This window comes from Zeus faber (assembly GCF_960531495.2).
Source record: "Zeus faber genome assembly, chromosome: 1".
Classification (NCBI taxonomy): Eukaryota; Metazoa; Chordata; class Actinopteri; order Zeiformes; family Zeidae; genus Zeus; species Zeus faber.
Window position 1 is genome coordinate 11,182,060 of NC_137193.1, and position 23,232 is coordinate 11,205,291.

General features: G+C 46.3%; 2 protein-coding genes across 2 annotated transcripts in view; one reads left to right on the top strand and one right to left on the bottom strand.

Moving 5' to 3' along the window:
- ago4 (argonaute RISC component 4) overlaps positions 1-3,405 on the bottom strand; it is a gene marked incomplete at its 3' end in the record, with an annotated part of 33,812 nt that extends 30,407 nt beyond the window's left edge. The window contains exon 1 of the mRNA XM_080017905.1: positions 3,321-3,405. Within this exon, the coding sequence (XP_079874031.1) occupies positions 3,321-3,339 (19 nt within the window). The 5' untranslated portion in view covers positions 3,340-3,405. The remainder of the gene's footprint in view (positions 1-3,320) is intronic.
- A 2,024-nt stretch (positions 3,406-5,429) lies between these two features.
- On the top strand, positions 5,430-22,276 carry clspn (claspin; the record flags this gene model as incomplete). The annotated part of the gene is made up of 24 exons (XM_080004715.1): positions 5,430-5,438; positions 5,539-5,653; positions 6,113-6,531; positions 6,865-7,008; positions 7,267-7,335; positions 7,929-8,001; positions 8,150-8,252; positions 8,592-9,193; positions 9,603-9,791; positions 10,274-10,440; positions 10,589-10,770; positions 11,012-11,061; positions 11,223-11,419; positions 13,227-13,761; positions 14,024-14,087; positions 14,348-14,420; positions 14,550-14,674; positions 15,263-15,424; positions 16,016-16,137; positions 16,383-16,510; positions 18,049-18,181; positions 18,488-18,567; positions 20,773-20,934; positions 22,139-22,276. The coding sequence occupies 24 exons, from the start codon at positions 5,430-5,432 to the stop codon at positions 22,274-22,276; spliced, it is 4,041 nt and encodes a 1,346-aa protein (XP_079860841.1).
- Positions 22,277-23,232: the final 956 nt, after the last annotated feature.

Below are 23,232 nucleotides of genomic sequence, written 5' to 3' on the forward strand. Positions count from 1 at the left end.
ACGTGGCCTCAGCCCCCCTCCTCCGCAGGTTCCGCATTTAATGCGCATCAATTCTTTCACTCCCCTTCGGAGGAAGGAAACCTTTTGTTATTGTGTTTTGCTTCACATATTGAGATCAACTTTCTTGAGAGCTCCAGTGAGTAGCGAGTTTTCTGCCTCTCTCACCTCAGCAGGTCCGGCAGCAGCATTTCCGGCATCACAGGAATTCACATGGTTTGTTTTTTTTCCCCCCAATGACACACTGTGTGCGTGGAGTTTATTTACTACAAGAGGGGTTTAATGTGTTCACGAGCGCAGTGACTCCGGAGCCTTCTGCTTCCACTTTAACCAAAAACAGCACTGTGCCTATATATAACCCTCTCAGCTGCCACACCACCAGTGCCGAGTTTGTGTGTGTGTGTACGTGCGTGCATTTGTACGAGTGAGTGAGTGTCAGCATGAAATGCCAAGACTCATCTCACTGCCACAATCCAACACGTCGACTCAACCCCCAAAACGACGACTGCTGCCGCCGCCGACGCTTTTCCTCAAAGGAGCACAATGCCAGGATGTCCAGCTAGTACACCATAATTCTATTTTTGAGGGTTTTTTTTGGTTTTACATAGTATGGATTAAAAAAAAAAAGAGAAGAAAAAAAAAAGTCTAGATTATTTGGGACGGTATGTAGCGTATTGCACATTGTACACAAACCAAACCGAGTCACACTGATACTAGTTACGAGGGAGGGCATGGATATTGCAGGCATATTTTGGTTACTGTTAACCATGTATTTACTGCCAAGACACTGCATGGGGCCTGAGGCCTGCATGGAGACTAAACCAAAGCTAAACTAAAGCAGTCTACATTTTACACATCATGAGTTTCCAGAGAGATTAAATAAAGTCTAATGTTCTGACAAAACGAGAAACAAAGAAGAAGTCATAGGCCTCGTGGAAGATTGCGTTTCACCATAACCTCAGATAAAGTCCAACACAGTAGTATGCTAACAAAAACCAGAGCCTCCTTTTCACAGGAGAGAAAGAAGCATTTACTGACGAGCAGCAGTCACGGTACCATGGTGCCGTCTGACTGAACGATAAATCCTCCCTTGACTACGACTGCATCAACTTTGCACATTTTACTTGCAGACAGACGCGACAAAAATGTGACTTGAAATTCCTCGTAGGCCTATCAGTGTGCTGCCTATTCCCTGTAACCCGTAGTGCGTGTATGCGAGGACAGACACGGCATGGCCTGACCCCAGTGAGAGGGTGAAGGCACACACACACACACCTTCAACCCGAGTGTGGACCACAACCGTCCCAATATTTTAGGAGCATGCAGTTTGAATCTATGAAATGCCTAAAACCGTTCCTTCCACCAATACATGTCAATAATACACCCAAATGGACACGAAGAATCTTTGGGCCCGAGTCTAAAGAATTCCAGTTGAGCGCGTACTGGCGTCGCCCACAGCCGGGAACGTCAATTCCCGTCCTGCAGAGGTCGAACCTTCCCTGCCGCCCAGTCTCCCGACGCAAACACGACGCCGCGCTCCTGAACAAATTGAGAGGAACGTAGGAAGCCAGTGACTGGGGACCGTTTAAAATTTGAGTCATGGCCGAAGAGAGGATCAGCGTTGTGACTGCCCAACAACGGGGAAACTCAGCGCACACCTGTGGAGGGGGCAATGCTAAGATCCATCTGATGTGGGGAAGTGGTGTGGACCGTACATTTGCTCATAGCGAGAAAAAAACCCCAGCTTTTAATGAAGTGATCCCACGACGCTATTTGTTTTGCACACATATACACACAAATAAACACACACATACATACAAATATACATGCATTAACATATACACACATTAACATATACACACACAAATACACACTGGCGCATAGACACATGCATCCACACAGAGGAGAGAGAGTCCCGGGAATCACCTTAAACAACTGGATTTATGAATTAAGTGATTTAACATGTCCACAAAAAAAAAACAATCCAACACATTCTTCACCAATTGACTTGTTGCGGCCTCACCGGGGGGGGGGGGGGGGGGGGGGGGGGGGGGGTTTGTTTTGTTTTTTTATAAACCATCATAACCCACAGATAAGCCTCGACGCGCGCTCGCGTTTACGCCGTTATAAATAGAGGACCTGTCGCTTTTGTTCACGCTGAAAACGTCAGGGAAGGTCTGGCCCACGTGCAGCCGCGGAACCAGCGTGGGCTCTGAGGTTTCAGCGGCCACCGCTCCTTTGTTATCCTCAAGGAAAAGGGAAGACGCGTCTACACGAAGCCGCCGCACAATTTTGGGGATCGATTCTAAATAAATAAATAAATAGATAGGTAAAAACGAATGAATTAATTCAAAAGAACAGCGCCGTCCGCACCGCGGGTTCCCCATTCCGCGCGTGGGGGGGGGGGGGGCAGCGCTGCACGAGACTAATATTAAAACGATCGTTCCCGTGGCTCGGATCGTGGATTGATGTCATTTTTTTTTTTTTTTTTTTTTTTCCTTTCCGCCGTGCACATGCCTCTGCAGGAACGAGGCTTTGTTTTCCAGGAAACGTGTGTTTTCTTTTTGTCGTCGCCCCCTCATCCCTAACCCACACAACGGGTTCCACACACACACACACACACACACATCGGCGTGTTGTCCCACGATCGCGCAAAAAAATACAACCCCCCCCCCCCGCCAAAAAAGAAACAAAAAAAACACGCGCTCCGACGCACGAGCTCTCATTTGATAAAACACCCCATCGAGGGGAGATAAGAGAGGAGGAGGAGGAGGAGGAGGAGGAGGAGGGCGGCTGGCGGATGTGACTTCCAATAAAACGCGGATCGCAAGCGACGTAAACAAGCAATCGACGTAAACACACAACACACGACGCGGAAGGAAGGAAGGAAGGTCCTCCAGTTAAATCCCCGCACGCACGCACGTACGAACACACACACACACACACACACACACACAAAAGCATTCGCACCCTGATACACACCGCACAGTTTCCCCAATATTGAACATTCGGGGCGTTTTGCGCCAGGCCATATTGTCATAAACGGACGTAGGACCATACTTGGGTTAAACGCCGTGTTTACGCACGCACGCACAAACAGAGCGCTCTGCGCGCTTCCGTCTTTTTAAACGGCACCGGACAAAATAAAGGACTCCCGCGGGTGTCCGGGCGACAAAACGTGCTCCGGGCGATCCCCGTCCCCCCCGGGGCCGGGCCTTCGTTTTGTCCCCCGCCCCCTCTCCCCGGTGCTTTGCGTGTCCGCGGACCGAGGCCTCGCCGAGCCGCGGCCCCCAGTGGAGCGGTGTGTCGGCGCTCTCCCTTACCGGGTCCGAGCGCTTCCATGGCCGAGGGCTCTCTCTCCGTCTCTGTCCCGGCCTGGCGGCTCCGTACCGACACGGAAATTGGGGGCGGTATCGCGAAGCTGTGGTGGCAAAATTAAAGAAATGGAATATTATAGATGCGTAGCTGAGACGCGCTGCCTGCCTGCCTGCCGACCGACTGGCTCCGTGTCGCTCCTGGGGATTTGTAAGTGCGCATGCGCCAGGGAGGCGCCGAGGAGACCCTGGTGCGCCTGCGCAGTTTGTCGCGAAATAGTTTGTATTCTAATTTTGTGTGCGTGCGTGTGCGCGCGCGCGTGTGTGGCGATGTTGCTGTCATTATATCAATAAAGGAGACGTGCAAGGATTCAAGATTCAAGATTCAAGATTTTTTTTATTTGTCACGTACATATACATACTTTCATGCATACATGCAGTGAAATGTAATGCAACGCACCCGGTGATAGCACACAATATGTCCTAGGAAAAAAATTAAAGTAAAAAATTCCTTTCTAATAGACCGACTAACTGACTCCTAAAACGTAATACAGTAAGTTGAATACTTATAGAATAAGATAAAAAATATATAGAATAAAATGAAATAAAAATGGAATAGATAGAGGGAATATGCCGATGTATGCCGAGGAGATGTCAACCCTGAATTTACCCCTTTTTTTCCGGCGCATCCCCTCTAAACGCGCCCCCAAAACGCACACTCGAACACGCGCGTATACACACGCACGCACGCACACACACGCACGCACAGGTTGTGGTACCTAGTAACAGCAGAGGGCGGTAGTGCAATATTACGATCGAATGCGAGCCGGCGTTAAAAAGCAAGAAGAAGGTTACGTCATCAAAACGGGCGGGTTCACACACACACAAAAACACACTTACACACGTACACGCACACACACACACACACACACACACACACACACACACACACACACACACACACACACACACACACACACACACACACACGTCTCACTAACACCGGCCAATGGCGAGGCGCTACGTCACAGATTGACACCTCCTCCGTCACGCCGGGGGGCACGGCCAGCTGTCACGGCGCGCGAAAAATCAAACGTCTCCCCTCGGCGTCGAGAACAGGCGGGAGCGGGGAAAACTCTCCGGTCGAACGACAACCTCAATGCGCTTTTGAAACAATTAAGTAGCCGCCGCCGCAACGGACATTTTTTTACCCCCGCCCGCCCGCCCGGTTATATGAAGCGTCGTCCTCCCTTTTTGGATCGGAACACTTTGAATCGTCCGGACAAAGATGAGCGTCGCCGCTCTCTCTCAAGGGGTAAGACCCGTGTCGGTCGGTCTGGGTATCGACGTATTAAAGTTCACGAACGGCGGGAAGGTTCACTCGAACCATCCCCGGAGCGCTTTTAAGTTGACGTGTCTGTATGTATTCGCTGGCGTGCGTGTTGGCCAGCTAGCGTGGGGTTAGCCCGCTGCCAGCCGAGCAGCTGCTCGAGCGCCAGGGCCTGCTTCACCGATCCGACGCAGCTTCTAACCCGAACGCGGACCAGATGAGGATTCAACCACCTTTCGCCCGAAGTCGCCTTCTCCGTTTGCCTTGCTCAATGACACGTTTAATTCGGCCCCTTTTTTCTCTCTTTCTCTCTCTTTTGTGCCACTTAGCCAAGCTTTGTGTAACCGGCTAACCGGCGAGCTCATTGTGTGGGAATCGGCTCATTTCGCCGCAGCCATTTGGTCCTTTACCGATGTTTATATTCAGATGAGTTCGTCGTGCGTCTGGATATCCGTCCTTCAGGCCGCCTACGTGTTGTTGGTGGCGTGCTCTGAACCGTTTTAATCAGGGGCCGAGGTTCTTTCCAACCTTTTCGCTGCGTGGGCCTCTTTTGCTCACGGCGATCCACTGAATCTAGATGACTTCGTCAGTCCACCGCCATGGCCACGACGAAACACGACCCACGAAACGCACATACAAGCCCAAGTATGTGCGTCCCTCACAGGCCACAGTTACTCATAAATAATAATTGTGCACCCCGACTTCTGCTTACCAGCCACAGGTTTACAGAACTGAATAAAAATCTGATGGGATAAGTTGATGAAATCTAAATTGAATCTACTGGCGCGATGGAGGGGGTGAACAGGCCGCCAACTGCTCCTTAAAACCTGAGGATGGGTTTAAGGCAGGTGACAAATTTCCCCGCGGCTATTTACGCGCCTGTTGTTCTTCTGGCAGGCGGAAGGGCTCCCAGCGGTGGTCCAGGTGGAGGAGAGCAACTCGGACAGCGGAATGGGTTCTCCGGCGGAGAAGATGGTGACCGAGATGACGGACGCTGTAAAGGAGCATCAGGGTAAAGCGGAATTGACGTGACGGGGATCCGCTGTTGTTTCTGCGGTGATGTCGTTGGGTTTGCGCCACCAGACCGCGAGGCCATTTACACAAACGTTCATTAATGTGAGCATTACGCTTCAGGGCATATTCAAATAGTAAATCACAGGCTGGTATTGGGAACCTTAATATAATACGAACTGGCTGCTGAAGGACAGTCACCACATCGAGTACCGGGAGTGAGTTTGTTGAAGTAGTTGCCCGTGCGTGGATTTTTGTATTCGGGATAATTGTTCATCTCCGGAGGGGAATTCGGGCATTGCAACGCCAAACACACAGCTTAGTCAAGAAAGAGATGCCTATTAAAATGAGATGAGAAATAACACATATGTACACAATCTATCTATGTTCACAGTGAGCTAGTGAGTCATTTTCCCACGTTTTACCCCGACTCAAGACGCCGTCCGTTTTTGTCCCCCAGATTCGGATGACGACGAGGACATCCTGGTTCACCGGAAGCCTCGCGGCCACCGGGCCATCAGGGACAGCGACGAAGAGGAGGCCTCGGCGGAGGGCAGCGTGAACATGGCCGAGGCCCTGGTCCTCTCCGTGTCGGACGAGGGGCCAACAGAGGCCGAAGAAGGGAGGAAGAAGAAGGTCCTGCACAAGAGGGGGAGGGTGTCCCGCGCCCCCGCCGACAGTGAGGAGAGCGAACCCGAGCCCCGGAAGGAGGGCGGAAAAGAGGAGGAGGAGGAGGAGGGGGAGGTGAAGAAGGGAGGCAAATCAAAGGAACGGAAGCGAGAGAAAAGCCAAAGGCACAGGGAGAAGAAGGAAAGGCGAAGCAAAGCTGTGGAAAAAGCGAAGAAGGGGAAGAAACGGAGCTCTGCGGATGTGAGCGAGGTTTGCAGAAAAGTCTTTCGCGGGTCAAATAAGGATGGGCAATAATTCAAAAAATCTATTATTTAATCTGTAATATTTTGGAAGAATACCTCAATGTGTCTGTATCGTTTGCGGATATTTTGGGGAGAGCTGTTGGTACTTTCTTAAAATGTTTCCACACAAGAGATTTTGAAGAACAATCATTAGTAATGTGGACATTATGACCAAGTCTATGCAGTTCAGAAACCTGCATTACTGTACTGTAATGTCCCTGAAGACGATATTTAAGTACATCATCATCTTTTCGCACGTTGGGCAAAACCGCTTTGCATAATTATATCACCTCGCTCACAGGAGGCGCCTCGGGCTCTGAACGACAGCGGCTGTCTCCTTGGCGACACGGACCTCTTTGATGCCGGCGTGGGTGAAGATGAGGAGGAAGAGGAGTCTCTGGACGCCATCCGAGCGGCCGTCAGACAGAAGGTCAAAAAACACAAGGTAAACGGAATGACACGGGCAGTGCCCAGGCTCCCTCCCAGCTCTTGTTGAGCATTGTTGTTCATGTCAGAAATGTTCCGTTTTATAGGAATAACGATTTAAAACTGTGATTCGGGGGATCCAAGCAACAAATCTCCGCTTTACGCGGTCATTACTATAAGCGATGCTTCATTTCGTATTAAATTTTGGTGCCAATGTAAAGGAAGTCCCATTTGTTATGAATTGACCTACATTGAGAGGCGTTGACTCTTATTCCAGGAACCTCTCCTGGATGAGGAAGAGGAGGGTGACCACGACGAAGATCCTTCAACCAAACCACACCGTGTGGTATGTACGGCTGAATTATTTTCTTTATTAATAGATACCTGGGATGCTGTTTGGATTATGAGTCCTTCCAGGAAATCCAGATTTTGTTGTCACAATAAATGATGCAAACGCATCCAGCCAACGGGCATCTTTAAATCCATTAAATGGCCAAATCTCGAGGCTGTTAAACCTGTCAGCCCTTCCCTGTGCATAACCTAACATGTAGCAAGTTTTGAGCGATTCCACCGCAAAGTCAAGCATTATTGGCTGCGACAGTCACAAAAAACAAAATCACGGAGGGACTGAATCACAATTTAGTTTGCGCTCACAATTTTCTGAAAGCATTGATAGTTTGAAAAAATAAAAATAATTCCCCCCAAGTTCAAGAGATTATTTGTCACATACATATATGTAGTGAAATGTCGTGACACCTTGTGGTTACTCACAATCAGCTCTATAAGCTCTAAAAAATACTTGAAAAGATTAAACACAAACATGTGTAGCGCAACACAACCGGCCCGGTAGCCAATCGGAATGATGTGCTGTTGACTGAATATTAGACAAATGTTACACCAACAAAAGCCTTTAAATAACTCTCCCTGTGCCGTTCCCAGGAGAGGAAGGCTGCCCGCGCCAGTCTAGAAGCCATAAAGCAGCTCCACAGTGAATCCCAGCGGCTGGTCAGGGGTCAGTTTCCACTGCGGCTTCCTTGAGTCATTTTCTCAATTGTTTCGCTCGCTTCAGTTTGATCATGACAAAGAACGTCACCGAGCTGTTCACCAAGTTAGACCGTCTTCAAAAGATAAAAATGATATTTTTGTGTTGCCCTCACCAGAGTCTTACCTGGGTCTGCCCTACCACGTCCCCAAACCGAAGACCATCGACCAGTTCTACAAGAGGAGGGCCCGACCCGAGGGGTCCGTCATGGCACTGCTCAAGTAAGCACACGCCCAAAATCGTTTTATCAATCAATTTACAACAAACAGCATTTTTATTTTTATTTTTCCTATTATCTTTGCCAAATTGATCTTTGAAAACTTCAGCATTTTGCTACCTATCCGTACTGCTGGAAAGCTAAAATTATTTTTGTTTGGATGTTGCTATATAATTTAAACAAATTCTACTTTTCAGTCATTTACAAAATATTAAAAAAAACACCATTGGGGAAATGCAAAGTGGGAGCAGTGTGTTTGTTTGTTTTGGGCTTTTTTTTTTTTTTTTTTTTTTTTTGTATACCTTTTGCACACACCAACCCTCGCTCTTTGGACCTCTCTAAGGTCATCCAAATATCAGGCTCTGGTATTGGAGTCCGCCCCGGCTCCTCCAGCGGCTCCTCCTCCTCCTCCACCTCCCACCAAGCAGCCCGGCGAGGTCCAGCTGCCGCCTACAGAGAAGGACTCTTCTCCCTCCCCGCTCCAGGCCCTGCCTCACCCAGCCGCCACCTCCTCCCCCCAGCAGGAGAACCCGAGCCAGGCCGCCGAGCAGCCCGCCAGCCGGCCTGCGGACCAGGAGGCTGGGCCAGTGCTCTACCCGTCAGAGAGTCTCCAGGGGTCCACGGCGGACAGCGAAGAAGTCAGGGCTCCTTCGGTCCCTGAGGGAGAAGGAAGCTCTGCTGCTCTTACAGGTCCAGCCCAGACCACGACGTCGCTCCATTCCCAAGCCGCACAGGCGCAGGACCGAGCTGCGAAAGAAACTTTGGCCCCGGTGCCTGTGGACGTCGTCCCTGCCGGTGTGGGCTCAGCGGGTCGGGGACTTAAAAAGCCCAGGAAGGACAGACTGGCCAGGTTGAGGGAGCTGGGGCTGGACCCTCCCCCCGTGCCCAAACTGTGTGCAGACGACGGCATCTTTGTTCACCTGGAGCCCCCGCAGCCCAACCCTGGTGAGGAGTATATCCGCCACAATTATTGAATAATTGCCCGATCATAATTATTTGAGGCGATGGCGATCTTTTTTGCAAAATTGCGAGAACCTACAAGACTACAACCATGTGTTACAATCTGAGTTTAAGGTGAATATGTTCCAATCTTTAATCGCTGTTGTGCAATATGTAGACATTATTATTATTATTATTATTATTATTATTATTATTATTTATAAACTATTCTTAGTTTTATTTTATGCCAATTGTATATATGACCTTAAAGAGAACAAAAACAGGTTGTTAATCGTGATTATTTCTATGACAATGAATCGCCACCTGCAATATCATGACCATGATTCAGTTCACACTGCCGAGTTGTTGAGTCGTGTTGTGGCAGAGCTCTAGAATACGGTTGCATTTTTCCCAGGTGTGGAGGCCCTGAAGGAGCGCTACCTCCGTCACGTCCAGCCCGCGGCGCGACCCCAGGGGGAGAGCAGCGTGCAGCTCAGCATCATCCGGAAAGACAGCACCCCCTCTGGCCAGGAGGAGCTGCATGCAGAGTCTGTCACCGTGACGCTGAAAGAGGGAGCGGAGGAGACGGCGGCTCTTAAACCCGGTATGAGGTTGGGTGTTGGGGGGTGAAGATTGTCGTAGTCATGGTATCGTCAGCCCCCAGAAGTCTTGCGAGTGCTTAATCTCTGCGTTCTTGCCGGGAAAGGGGCAAACCAGACTATAGAGGAGCACATACATAAGGAAAATATAATATCAAGTGCCAGCTAAATAAAGTATCAAATATTGGATTTGTTTTGAACAAAATAGCACTTTAAAGGTGATAAAACCTTATTTGGGTTATCTAACATTTGTCAGCAGGTAATGTATACTGTATTAATATTGTGTGAAATCTTCAAAGACTGGTTTGGTTCCTATTCTGCTAACATGCAACTCGTAGCCAACTACATTCAATTCCTTTGATGTCCTAGTTTTGGTCCCTAACTCCCTGTTAATTTTTTTTCAGTCTTATGGTTGTAGCATATTATTTTAATTTTTTCATATTTTTATATATATATATATTTTATTTTATATTTTTTTTGTGCGAAGGGGAGAAGCTGTTGACCCTGAAGCAGCGTCTGCAGCAGGCTATGGCCCTGCGGCGGCAGGAGGAGAGGGCACGCAAGGCCGCCCTGGACCGCCTGGACAACGAAGACTGCGGGGAAGAAGAGGAGGAGGAGGAGGAAGACATGACGGATGAGTCTGAGGGGGAGGAGGTGCGTGTTAGGAATTGTGGCTCGATCCGATGGATCGGTGGATATCTTTGTTTTGTGTGGGCGGGGACGGGCCCCGGCAACACAGTCAAACCATTTCTGTACACTTGTGGGTTATTTATTTATTTATTTATATCTCTCTCTACTTCAGGGTGTAGACGAGCTGCTCAGAGGAGACGACAGAGCAGGGAAGGAAGGGGAGAGGGACGATGAAGATGAAGAGGAAGATGGCAGTGTGGCTCCCAGTGTCGGGAGCCCCTTCCCCGCCGCCGCCCCCCTCAGCACAGAGGGAACGCTCATGCTGTTCGCTGGCAGCTCCTGCTCTCGCACAGGGTCAGTGGGAGGGTTAATGTTCGGTAAAAGTTAGAAAGCTTGTTTAAAAAAAATAATAATAATAATAAAAAACAATGATAATCTTTCTGTTGCCTACAATGTTAAATAGGGTGGGAACGTTGTTTTACGATTGAGTTTATCTAGTCTTAAATTTTATCGCATTAAAAACATTTGCCCGGAGAAGTAATGGATGAAAAAGGGGGAGTGAAACCAAACGGGTGTTAATTGTGTTTACTTCTAGTGATGGTGTTCGGAAGATTGGTCCTGGCCATGACAGCGATAATAAAATGGGTAAGTAGATCGAAAGATTACTTTGTTTGTCAGAGTTATTGTGCCAATAACTAAAATATAACACAAATTTGAGGCACAAAGATCTGTGCAACTTATAAACGTTGTAATTCATTTTAATATACTTGCAATTGTGTTAACCTCTGTTCTCTGGGCACCTCTAGAGGAGGAAGACTCTCTGTCTCTGGCGAAGGACAACAGCCACAACAGCAGCTTCGAGCTGATCGGCTCCATGATCCCCTCTTACCAGCCGGTCAGCGCTGGCCAGCGCTCCGCCGGCCGCGCCCTCTCCAGCTCCTGCTTCTTCCGCTCCCCGTCGCCCTGCTTCTTCAGACCCAGCTTCATCGGCTCCGGCTCCAAGGTGAGAGACGTTCGTTCAGTGAGATCTTTACAAGGCTTGTGGGTTACATATTGTGATAATGTTTTCATTTGATAAACTTCTCACTTTAAGGTATTTGCCTGTCCAGAATACCAAATAATTGTTAATGATACTTTTTTTTTCGTTTGTTTTCGAAACGAGATTACAGATTTTAGAGATGCTGCATTAATTTTCCTGTTCACTGCCCTGCGATGGTGTGGTGCATGTTATAGCTTATTTTGTTTAAAGTTCCAAAAAATGGAATGAGAACGCAGACCTCCCAACCTGCGCGCATGTTATGTACCAACCGCGCAATTCTTGGTCAAAATACGCAGGTACAAAATGCCAGCTGAAACGACGCAAAAAAAAGATTATTGTTATTTAATTACAGCAAACAATCAATCAATACAAGATTCAAGATTCAAGAGGTTTATTCGTCACATACATATACATACTTTCATACATATATGCAGTGAAATGTCAAATCAGTGACCTGCTGATCAGTGTCAGATATTTACGATTCTGTGTCGGTCAAATTGACACGCCCCATACAGTGCTGATGTACTCGTGAAAATGCTCCGATACTCAAACCCGAGACCAACGTAATGTGACGTAGTTGACGCTCAAAAAAGAGACGAATAAAAAATGTCTGGTGTTTGAAGGTAATTTAAGGTAAACAAAGAAGATTAGATAAATTATTTATCGCCTGGCAGTATTCCAAAATTGTGCAGACTGCGTTTCTATCGCTGGCTCTACAGTGGAACGTCTGCTTTGGTTCCTAGTGCATGACCACACTCATGATGCAAACTTTGATTTTTATTTATTTTAATTTTTTTTATTTTTTTGGGGGGGGGGGGGGTGACGTTGATGAGTCACTCAGTAAAACGAGTCGTTAATTATATGTTGTGTCCTACGAAAACTCTGAGAGTTAGGGGTTGCGTTATACTGAAACTTAGTGACAGTTTCATATTCTATGTTATTGGAACTCAAGGACACGTTAATGTTCTATTATTGTTCCATAATGAATAATAAACACAAAATGTCAGCGTTGGCAATCGCCCTATAGTGGTAACTGAAAATTGCAGCTGTATGTGCAGTTGTCCAATCACGTGAGTGTGATCAGATCATGTGATGTATTTGTCAGTGACGTGCAGCAGATATACCCAATGAGACCAAATTATGAGAGAATTTGATTTCTCCGATCATGGATATAAACTCAAAATGATCGGAAGACAATGTAAAACATATTTAATAGTCAGTGTTTTATTATGAACACACAATTGAATGTAAATCGTAATCGGCGAGTCAGTCTTTAATGAATCAGGATTCTGAATAGACCGAGAAAATGGGAATCGGTGCATCTCTAGTTGGTAAACATGTTCGGGAACTTGACAAAATGATGCATTTCAAGGGGTTTATCCTAATGAGATGAATTTGTAAACAGTATATAGTTAGCTGTAGTAGCTCGCATACGATGTAATGAGCCTCGTCATGAGGCGGCTACAGTGTGAATAACTGATGGAGTCATTTAGCTGCAGTGACTCAAACACCACAGAGACTCCCTGTTACACTGTGCTACTCAAAATATTTTCCCGAGGTTGGCAGCTCTGAGAATGCCACAAAATTAAAGTGATATGTAGCTTTCGGTGCTGCAGAGATTTCTTTAGTGTGGGTTTATTTAAAAATGCATATTTCCTTTGGCTTTGATTGAGAATTTGACAAATATATTAATATAATCCAAGGTGATACGAAGGCTCACATTGCGATATCGATATAATTTTTTACACCTTCCATCTCCTTCCTCCCTCAGAGCTCAGGGAAGCTCTCTGAGCCGTCCCTCTCGCTGCCTGTGGAAGATTCCCAGGACTTGTACGCCCCGTCCTCTCCCAGTGGGGATTCCGGGACCATGGGTGGGATTCCCCTGATGGGCCCCGGCCTGGAGCTGGGCGGGGACTCCCAGGGCCGCTTCTCCCTGGAGGACGACGCCCACTCCCAGCTGCTGGACGCCGAGGGCTTCCTGAATGTGGGAGCCCGCGCCGGGGCCCCGCGCTCCCACAAGAGGCAGCTGATCCTGGACAGCCTGGACGAGAACGCCATGGATGCCCACATGGGGGAGCTGCTCGGGCTCTGCTCCGGGGGCTTCGGAGGGAGCGCCACGGGGAGCCCGTCCGGGATAGGGATGGAGACCCAGGAGGATGAGCTGCTGGGGCTCTGCACGGGGGCGTTCCCCACCACGCAGGCTGGGGAGCAACCGGAGAAGCAAGAGGAGGGAGAGCGAGCTGAGGGTGCAACCCAATGCATGGATCATCTGCTGGGGCTGTGTTCGGGAAAGTTCCCCAGTCCAGGTTAATTTTATTTAGTTATTTTAAGCCCAGGATGAGCAGCTGCAGTTTGATCTTGAATCTCTGGTTAAATTTTTTTTTGTTTTGTTTTGTTTGTTTGTTTGTTTGTTTTTAACCTTTCTCTTTCTTTTGGTGTCTATTTTGCATACATCTGTGTAATCAAATTTTATTTTCTTAATTCATATCTGTTTAAACATAATTTAGTGTCAATTTCTTATCTACATTGATATCCTTTCATATTATCTCCTCTCCTTCCATCATTCAGAAGCCTCCCCCACGAGACCGGCCCTCCCCAGTGCCACTCACCTGCTCCCAACAGCTCAGAGCGGGTACACACAATTATTTTTTATTTATTTATTTATTAATTTATTTGTTGTTTTTTTGTTTTTGTTTTTTTACTTGTTTGTTTTGTTTTTTGGTGGGATATTTTTCTCCACTCAATTGAAAGTCTCGGTTTCCTGAAAGATTTGACTATTTTTATTTTTCCCCCGTTATTGTATTTTTTTTTACTCATCCCCGCTTTCAAGAGGATTCATATTACCTTATAAATGTGTGAATATGAACAATTTTTCTTTTATTTTTTTTTTAGTGAAATGAAGCCGGAGGAGGAAGATGACTGTGAATTCAGACTCCTATCAGATGTTGAGAGTCAGAGTGAACCGGTGTGTTTGTCCTGTCGGAATAATTCTCACACTGAACACCTCCATGTTTGTTGCACATTTCTCTTCGCTGTGCAACTGAAAAGTCACACGCGTGTTATGTCCTTCTAGGAGGAGGAGGGGGAGGAGGAGGAGGAGGAGGAGGATGATGATGATGATGAGAACGACGCCGGTGAGAATGAGGCGGATAACGAGGTGGAGGAGGAAGAAATGGAGGCTCTGTTTCTGCCGCGCCGCATCAAGAAAAAGAAGAAAATGTAAGTGGCGAGCGGGTTGTTTTCTGGTCATTCAGATTCAAATTTCTGCCCTCGATGAGGTCATGGCCAAGTCCCGGTTTATTAAGTGACTTCCTTTTATTTTTAGGCTTGCCTGGCTGCATAATGGAACTATATAGAACAATTGAATTGCCCGTTGGTAGATCAATGTGTGCATTTAGTGGAGTCATGCCCTGTGCCCTAAAATAAATGTTTAAAAGAGCCCGGAGACGGGCGCAAAAGTCACGGTGTGCTGAGGAGAAACGACTTAATTTTATGTTTTTAGAAGAGTTGTAGAAAAGCCGATGCAGCACCTTGTTGTCCCCCTCGCCAATCACCCGTATCAATATTATCATTTTAATATTCTGTTTCTGGTAACCTTCACAATCATTCAGCTTTACAAAGTCGTGGCAATAATATTCCCCTGCTTTTTAGCTTTTGTTTTTAGTTGTTTTTTTTAATACTCTTAATTAAATGGTTTTATTTCTATGACGCATCTTTGAATACCTGGCAAAAAAAAAATGTGTGACATTTTTCATGGTGTTAATTTTTTTTAACCCCGAGCTGTTTCCCCTGGATGGCCGTGAACAGGCGCATGCTGGACTACGTGGACTCGGAGGCCGAGCTGTCGGGCAGCGATGCCGGCAGCGGCGACGAAGACGAGGACGGAGGGAGCGAGTACGAGGAAGAGGAGCCTCTGGACGAGCTGCCGTCCGACCAGGAGCTGCAGGACCAGGTCAACAAGATCCACATGTGAGTAAAACGTTGCGACATCCGGAATAAGTTCAGTTTCGTTTCGTGGAAATTAAGTTCTATAATTAAATATTTTTTAAAGGTCTGGAGCTTGACTTTTAAGCTTGATTGCGTTTTTGATAGCGAGACAGAATGTGTATTCGGAAAAGGCACAGTGAAGATGATGCTGCTCCCTTGGAAAAAAGGCTGAAATGTAGAGAATGTCAATTGCATTTTATCCCAAAAAAAAAACCAACTGGAATAAATTTTCACCGTTGTAGCGGTAGAAATTCGGACTTTTCCCCTTTTTCTCAAACCATAACCAAAAAGGTTTCGCAAGGAATTTGCTGATGGCCCCAAATCATAATTCTTATGTTTTCCTCCGTTTATTTATTAGGGTTTTGTGGGGGGTTTTTTTTTCATCAATGCAAAATTCGTAGAGCTGAAATATTCAGTTGACCTCACAAAATATTTCCAAGCTGTCACGTGTTGCCGTGATGTTTAATCATTTCAGTAATCACGTCATTTCTAAATCTAAAACGATTCCGCGTTAAATCGTCAGACCAAATGTGTTTCTTGGAACGCTCTTGATGTTTGAAATTCTCGCCGTAGGAAGCAAGTCCTGGACGACGACAAGCGGCAGCTGCGGCTCTACCAGGAGCGCTACCTCGCTGACGGGGACCTGCACTCCGACGGCCCCGGGCGCGCCCGCCGCTTCCGCTGGAAGAACATGGGTACGGCTGGGGTCAAAGGTTAAATGTGCATCTGCTAGGGGCTGAGAAACGTCCTGACCTAAATTTTATTGAATTGAATTGAACTCTGGCTGACGGTCAAAAGTTTTGCTTCTCCTCTGTTGATGTATGGTATCATTTGTAGTAAGGGTGAAATCCAGAAGTAGTCAATTAAAAAAAAAAAAAAAATAGAAAATAACGCATTGTTCCTTCCAACATCTAATCCCCTTCCCCTATTTTATTTTTAGATGATGGTTTTGAAGCGGACGGGACGGGAGGACTTGGGGACGAAGAGGAGGAGGATGAAGACATGGACCAGGCAGAGGTGCAGAGGAGGAGGGAGAGGCTGGACAGGGAGCAGTGGCTCAGGGAGCAGGTGGGTCACTGGTACTATTAGCACTATTGTTACTGGTCGTGCGATTAGTAGTTCTACACGGATTTATTTTGATGGACATGGAGACCTAAAAATATCAAGAGCTTGTGAATTCAAAATAACATGTTTAAGAATTCAGCCTATGCACTTATTACTTTTGACTATATTGTAATGGCAAATTACTTTTGTGTTTGTTCAAATATAAACCCCGGAAAAGTATTTGAAATCTCATGTGTTGTGAAATTGTTGGTCACTCTCATCCGGTCATTAATTCAGACCGTGTGTGTGTGTGTGTGTGTGTGTGTGTGTGTGTGTGTGTGTGTGTGTGTGTGTGTGTGTGTGTGTGTGTGTGTGTGTGTGTGTGTGTGTGTGTGTGTGTGTGTGTGTGTGTGTGTGTGTGTGTGTGTGTGTGTGTGTGTGTGTGTGAGACATGAATTAAAAACAATACCGTACATTGATGGGTATATAAACTGCATCCCTCGGATTAGAACAGATGCTACAACCTGTGGTTCTGTAAGCCCTCCCTTTATTCAACATCTGCTGATACGCAGCACTGAGCAGTACTTTATTATCCACTGAATTGTTACACTGCATTGTGAGGTAAAGTGGGAGAGCTATAATAAAGCACAAAAATGTGACGGCAATGTTAACAGTTCAATTTGATTCAGTTGGTTTAAGGCACGGTGGGGGACGGAGGACTTCCAGTGAACGAGAATGAGAAGAGTCGGCCATTTATTTAATTATTTTTTTTTTTTGCTAATGATTGCAATTTATTTGCAAAGTACCATATAAATATAATAAATGTATATTTGCACTGAAAGTGAAAGAGACTTGGATTTGAAGTTTGAAACGGACATTCCCATGTTAGTTATATGTTGTGTCCAGGAACAGGTTGAATTATACTGAAACTTAGTGACAGTTTCATATAATATTTTCTTGGAACTCAGGGACATTTTCATGTTCTATTATTGTTCCACAGTGTATAATGAACAATAATAAATAGTGTCAAAATCAGTAACCTCACTTTTATGGTAACTGAATATTGCAGCGGTAGTCTGTGTGCAGCTGTCCAATCACACAATGTATTTGTCATCAATGTACAGCAGACTAAAAATAAGAATCTGCAGGTCAGACTTAAAAATAAAAAATAAAAAATAAAAATCCGAAATAGGAATCCGCCAAGAAAATTGCAATGGGTGCGTCTCTAGTTGGTGAACATGTTTGGTAACTTTGTATGAGTAGTTAGGCATAGAGTCATTTCGCTGCGGTGACTCAAACACCACAGAGACTCCCTGTTACATTTTTGTGGCACTCAAAATACTTTCCCAGGGTTGCCAGGTCTGCAGGACTGTTATCACAATCCAGGACCATTTATTTAAAAAAAAAAAGGAAATAAGCCTGAGCGACGTCACAATCTTTAAAATCGCTCTAGTTTTGCGGAGCCTGAATTCGGGTGGATACAGGGTTGCACTTTTAAGGGTTCCTTAACACCATGAAATTACTTTACTTACCTTCTCCTCCTTCTTCCTCCTCTCTCTCAGTCCGAACAGAAAGCCAAGAAAGGAGAGGCGGACGTCGAGGAAGAGGAGGAGGAGGAGGAGAAGATCGGAGAGGAGGACAGTCAGTTCATGAAGCTGGCCAAGAAACTCACCGCCAAGACCCTGCAGAGGAAAGGTGAGAAGGGGTTCCGCTCCGTCAAACTCATCCGCCTGATCAAAAACTGGTGAGGATTAATAAATACTGTAGGTGTAACTCAGATGCCCGAATTAAGATCAAAATCCCGCAATTTAGGTTTGCGATGACTTATACGAACGCACTCGGACAAACTGTAAGAAATGAAGCGTCCGAGTTTCCGCACTCGGAGGGAGAGCTGCGTTTCGCTGGCGCTGTGGTTCTGCTGTTTTTTTTACCGTAAATGTCAAATCGTAGTTAAAAAAAATAAGACGAATGTGATTTTTTTGAATCTGCCCGGATCCCCAGAGCCCCCCGCTGCGGCCGTCCAGCCAGGGAACAAACCGCCGGCGCTCAATCCCTTCCAGAGGCCCACGCCGCAGTCGCAGGTGAGCCGCCGCCGTTTAAACATCCATCTGGTCACATTTTCATATGTTCTTTTTAATGTGTGTATATATGCAAATTTAGCCACACACTTCTGTTCTTAAGGATTTTGTGTTTATTTTTATTTTTTGTTTGTTTTGCTTCTCATATATGCCGAAAATTGTCATCTATTTATTTATTTATTTATTTATTTTTATTTATTTTATTATTATTATTATTTTTTTTTTTTATAAATAAATAAACTTTACTTCCTCTTCTGTCAGGCTATGGAAAAATAATGTTATGATTGTGATGTGATGCGAGGTATTTTAGACTGCAGTTGTGTGATTAAGGCTGAAGTCAAGTGACACTTTTGCTCCAGTAATGATGATTACATTTAATGCATCGCTTTGCATGCTTGCCCAGTTTGGGGAATGTACCACCAGCCAAATACTGGGGGATCTATTTTTCGCCGTTTTGGCTGAAAGCCAAGAGTTGGTGATCTGCTCTGATCTGTCGGGCATTCCTCCGGTGGCGTGAGCGCCTCAAGTGGTGTGAGAAGTAGCCTGTGAATTTAAGAATGAGCCACTGTGGTTACTCGACGAGAAAATGATCTCCACGCCCGTTGCTCGGATGAAATTGTCTTTAGGCCTTAAGGACGGCCACTGGCAACTGTGGCGTTCATAATGTTTGAAGCATTTTAGTTCTTCCCCTCGTCTCCCGCGACTTGTCAGATGACCTGATATGAATGCACACTGAGTGAGCACCTCATTAGGAACACTGTGCCCTTTGCTCTAAAAAAAAAAAATGTATATATCCTTGATTCTTCACGGCATGGATCCCACAAGATGTTGGAAACATCCCGTCAGATTCTGCTCCATGTTGACACGATTGCATCCAGCAGTTGCTGCTGATTTGTCGGCTGCGCATTGATTCTGCGAGTCTCCCGTCACATCCCAAAGGTGTTCTACTGGATTCAGATCCGGGACTGGGAAGCACACTGGCGAACGTTTAACTCATTGTCATGTTCAGGAAACCAGTTTGAGGCGACTTTTGCTTTGTGACCTTGCTCATTATCGTGCTGGAAGTGGCCGATAGAAGATGGTAAACTGTGGCCATGAAGGGACCCACGCGCTCAGCGACAATACTCAAATAGGCTGTGGCATTCAAGCCATGATTGACTGGTATTAACCGGCCCAACGTGTGCCAAGGAAAGATCCCCACACCATGACACCGCCTACACCAGCCTGGACTGTTGACACAAGGCAGGTGGGGTCCATGGATTCATGCTGTTGGCGCCAAATTCTGACCCCACCATCTGTGATCCTCAGCAGAAATGGACATTCATCAGATCAGGCTCCGTATTTACAGTCTTAGACTCCATTTCCGATGATCCTGTGCCCACTGCAGCCTCAGCTTTCTGTTCTTGATGTGGAGCCCGACGTGGTCTTCTGCTGTTGTAGCCCGACGTGGTCTTCTGCTGTTGTAGCCCGACGTGGTCGTCTGCGGTTGTAGCCCGACGTGGTCGTCTGCGGTTGTAGCCCGACGTGGTCATCTGCGGTTGTAGCCCGACGTGGTCGTCTGCTGTTGTAGCCCGACGTGGTCGTCTGCTGTTGTAGCCCGACGTGGTCGTCTGCTGTTGTAGCCCGACGTGGTCGTCTGCTGTTGTAGCCCGACGTGGTCGTCTGCTGTTGTAGTCCATCCGCCTCAGTGTTTCCCTGCTCACTGCAGTTGCACAGAGTGGTTATCTGAGTTACCGTAGACTTTCTGTCAGCTCCAATCAGTCTGACCGTTCTACGAGAACCGCCGGGCATTCCTCCGTCCCCAGAATGTTGTTTTTCTCACCACTGAGTAAACTCTAGAGATAGTTGTGCATGAAAATCCCAGGAGTTGCAGAAATACTCAAACCAGCCCGTCTGGCACCAACAATCATGCAACGGTTGAAAACACTGAGATCATTGTTTTTCCATCATGATGGCTGATGTGAACATGAACTGAGACTGTTGACCCGTATCTGCGCGATTTTATGCGCTGTACTGCTGCCACATGATTGGCCGCATGAATAAGTAGATGTACAGGTGCTGCATAGAGTTGTCAGTGAGTGTATGTAATGTAAGTTATATACAATATTGTGTGTGTGTGTGTGTGTGTCTGTGTGTGTGTGTGTGTGTGTGGTTATTGTGATAATTCTTCCATATTGCCCCTCCCTCACCTCTGTCTCCCTCCTCCAGGTGAGGAGAGGTTCTCTGCTGAGCCAGCCCCGCTCGGTGCTGCAGAAGCTGGCCTCCATCTCTGACGGGAACCCCCTGGCCCCGCGGAGCACCAGGGGCTTCCTCTTCCAAACCCTGTCCCCTGAGAAGGATGCCCCGGGCTCCGAGGGGCCAAAGAAACAGGTGGGTCAAAGATGGAAGGAAAGATGCTTTTTCCCCACTAAGTTCGGCAATTAAATTTCTTTTATTTTTATTTTTTTTAACAGTGTCATCAGAATAATAACTTGATTTTGAGATTTGGAGCAGGGGGGTTTTAACCAGTGTTTCACACTCCATACATAGGTACCATATGCATGACTGTTCGGTGGTATTGTCACCAACTTCCTGTTTAACAATGTTGGTTACATCACTGTAATGTCAACAACTCGCCATATCTCTTCCTGCCAGTAGGCGGCGACATCCACCAGCATCATTCCCTCAAATACTTTGTCACCGAGAAAACGTTGATTTGATCCTTCTTCACCATGAAACCCATTACGTTTTGGAGCCAAATGTCAAACAATCAAATATCAAACAATACAAAATAATCCCTCAAGTCCAATTTGAACTATTAGAAATAAGTTTAGAAATAACTTTTTTTTTTTCCCTGATTGAAAGTGAAAGTTAAATGTTCCTGGTAGGGATCCGACTTCACCGCCTTCACAGACTGTTTCTAAATACATGTATTTGATAAGATAAACCTCTATTAGTCCCGCAACGGGGAAATTTGTACAGCTACAGCAGCAAGAAGTGACAGCAGAAAATAAAGAGCATCAATAAAGTGTTTGGTAGTAACTAAAAGTAAGTAAGAGTCACGGTAAGCACTACAAACAATATAAAATATGTAAAAATATATACCTAAGTAGAAACAACATATATAGGAATCAGAGTATTGCACATATTTGGACAAATTGCACATCAGGGATTGTACTTTTAATAGATTATTTTTTTAACATATATAACAACGATGACCGCATCTTGCTTTATTGTTTAATGTGTATTTTTGACCTTGCAGGGAGGGGGTTGCTCGAGCTTTGAGCTGCGTTTATTGGACGCGTTTGTTTGACTGGATGCCACTAGGCGGCGCCAAAGTCCAAGTCACACATGGCAACGGCTATAATGGCAGCAGGAAGTGAACCAATCAACGCCAATAAGAGATGGCACATGTGTTTTATGACTATGAACTATTCTTAATGTTTTATTTTTTTTAAATTGACTTTATTTTGCCTCGGGTCGTCTCCCTCGGCCGGCAGTTCAACAGACCACTCGACATCGACGGCTTCCCGTTTTTCTGTTTTTTTTGTTTTTTTTTTAAAGCCTTCTCCGTGAAACGCTTTCTGTCCCTCAGGTTAAGAAGAGGTGTCAGCTGGAGGCCGTGAACCCTGCCGCCAAGCGGGCCTGTCGGGAGAACCGCCCGGCCGGCCCCGCCGCCGCCGCCGCCACCGCCGGCGGCCAGAGGAGCATCTTCAGCTTCTTGGAGAACTAGAGGGGAACACGATCCACCACCTAATTTATCGCTCTCTGCGCGCGGCGCTCGGAGGGGTTCACCGACGTGCGGTTCAGGTCGAAACAGGTCCTCCTGTTTGAGCCGCTTCCTTCGTTCATTGAAGGTTTTTGTTGTGTGTGTGTGTGTGTGTGTGTGTGTGTGTGTGTGTGTGTGTGTGTGTGTGTGTGTGTGTGTGTGTGTGTGTGTGTGTGTGTGTGTGTGTGTGTGTGTGTGTGTGTGTGTGTGTGTGTGTGTGTGTGTGTGTGTGACTAGTTGAATTGAGATCTGCTTGTACTTGACTCATTTTGGACTGGTTGTCGTTCATTTGAAAACTTTTTTTTTTTTTTTTTTATAAACATGTAAATAGGATTGCTTTGACTTTTGCGTTTTAATTATGTAGAGCGTATTGTTTTTACATTGTAAATAAAAGTGTATTTTAAGAGAAATATTTGCGCCTTGTGACCATCTGTTGAAAGATAACTATCAAAAACAGACTACAAGGGGCGGTGGGCAGAAATTGGCAATATATTGTGCAACTTTTATTATTTTTATTTTTACTGTTAACGCTACAAATATTTATAATCAATAAAATGTCTCATTTGTGAAATTTTAAATATGTCCACACGAGGACTTATGTTGCCCGTTGGTCTGTGATACCTACAATGTCTTTGTCGGTCTCTTGACACCTTGCTCTCCGTGTGAAAGGAAGCTGCACGTTGTTGCAGAAAGCAGGAGCCCTGAAGTGTTTCGCACAGAGGAGCCGTGTTCCTTGCGCAAGACGTCAGACAAAGGCTAGAATCAACACTGGACGAGCCTCAAAGCTCTCAGGGCAGCAAGGGAATTTGTTTCATTCAGACGCGGCATCCTTTGTTCTCGCTCAGGCGACGATAGGCTCTTGCTCCCTCTAGTGGTCACAAGTGGAGGCATGTGGAAAAGGAGTATATCCGTAGCTTTGT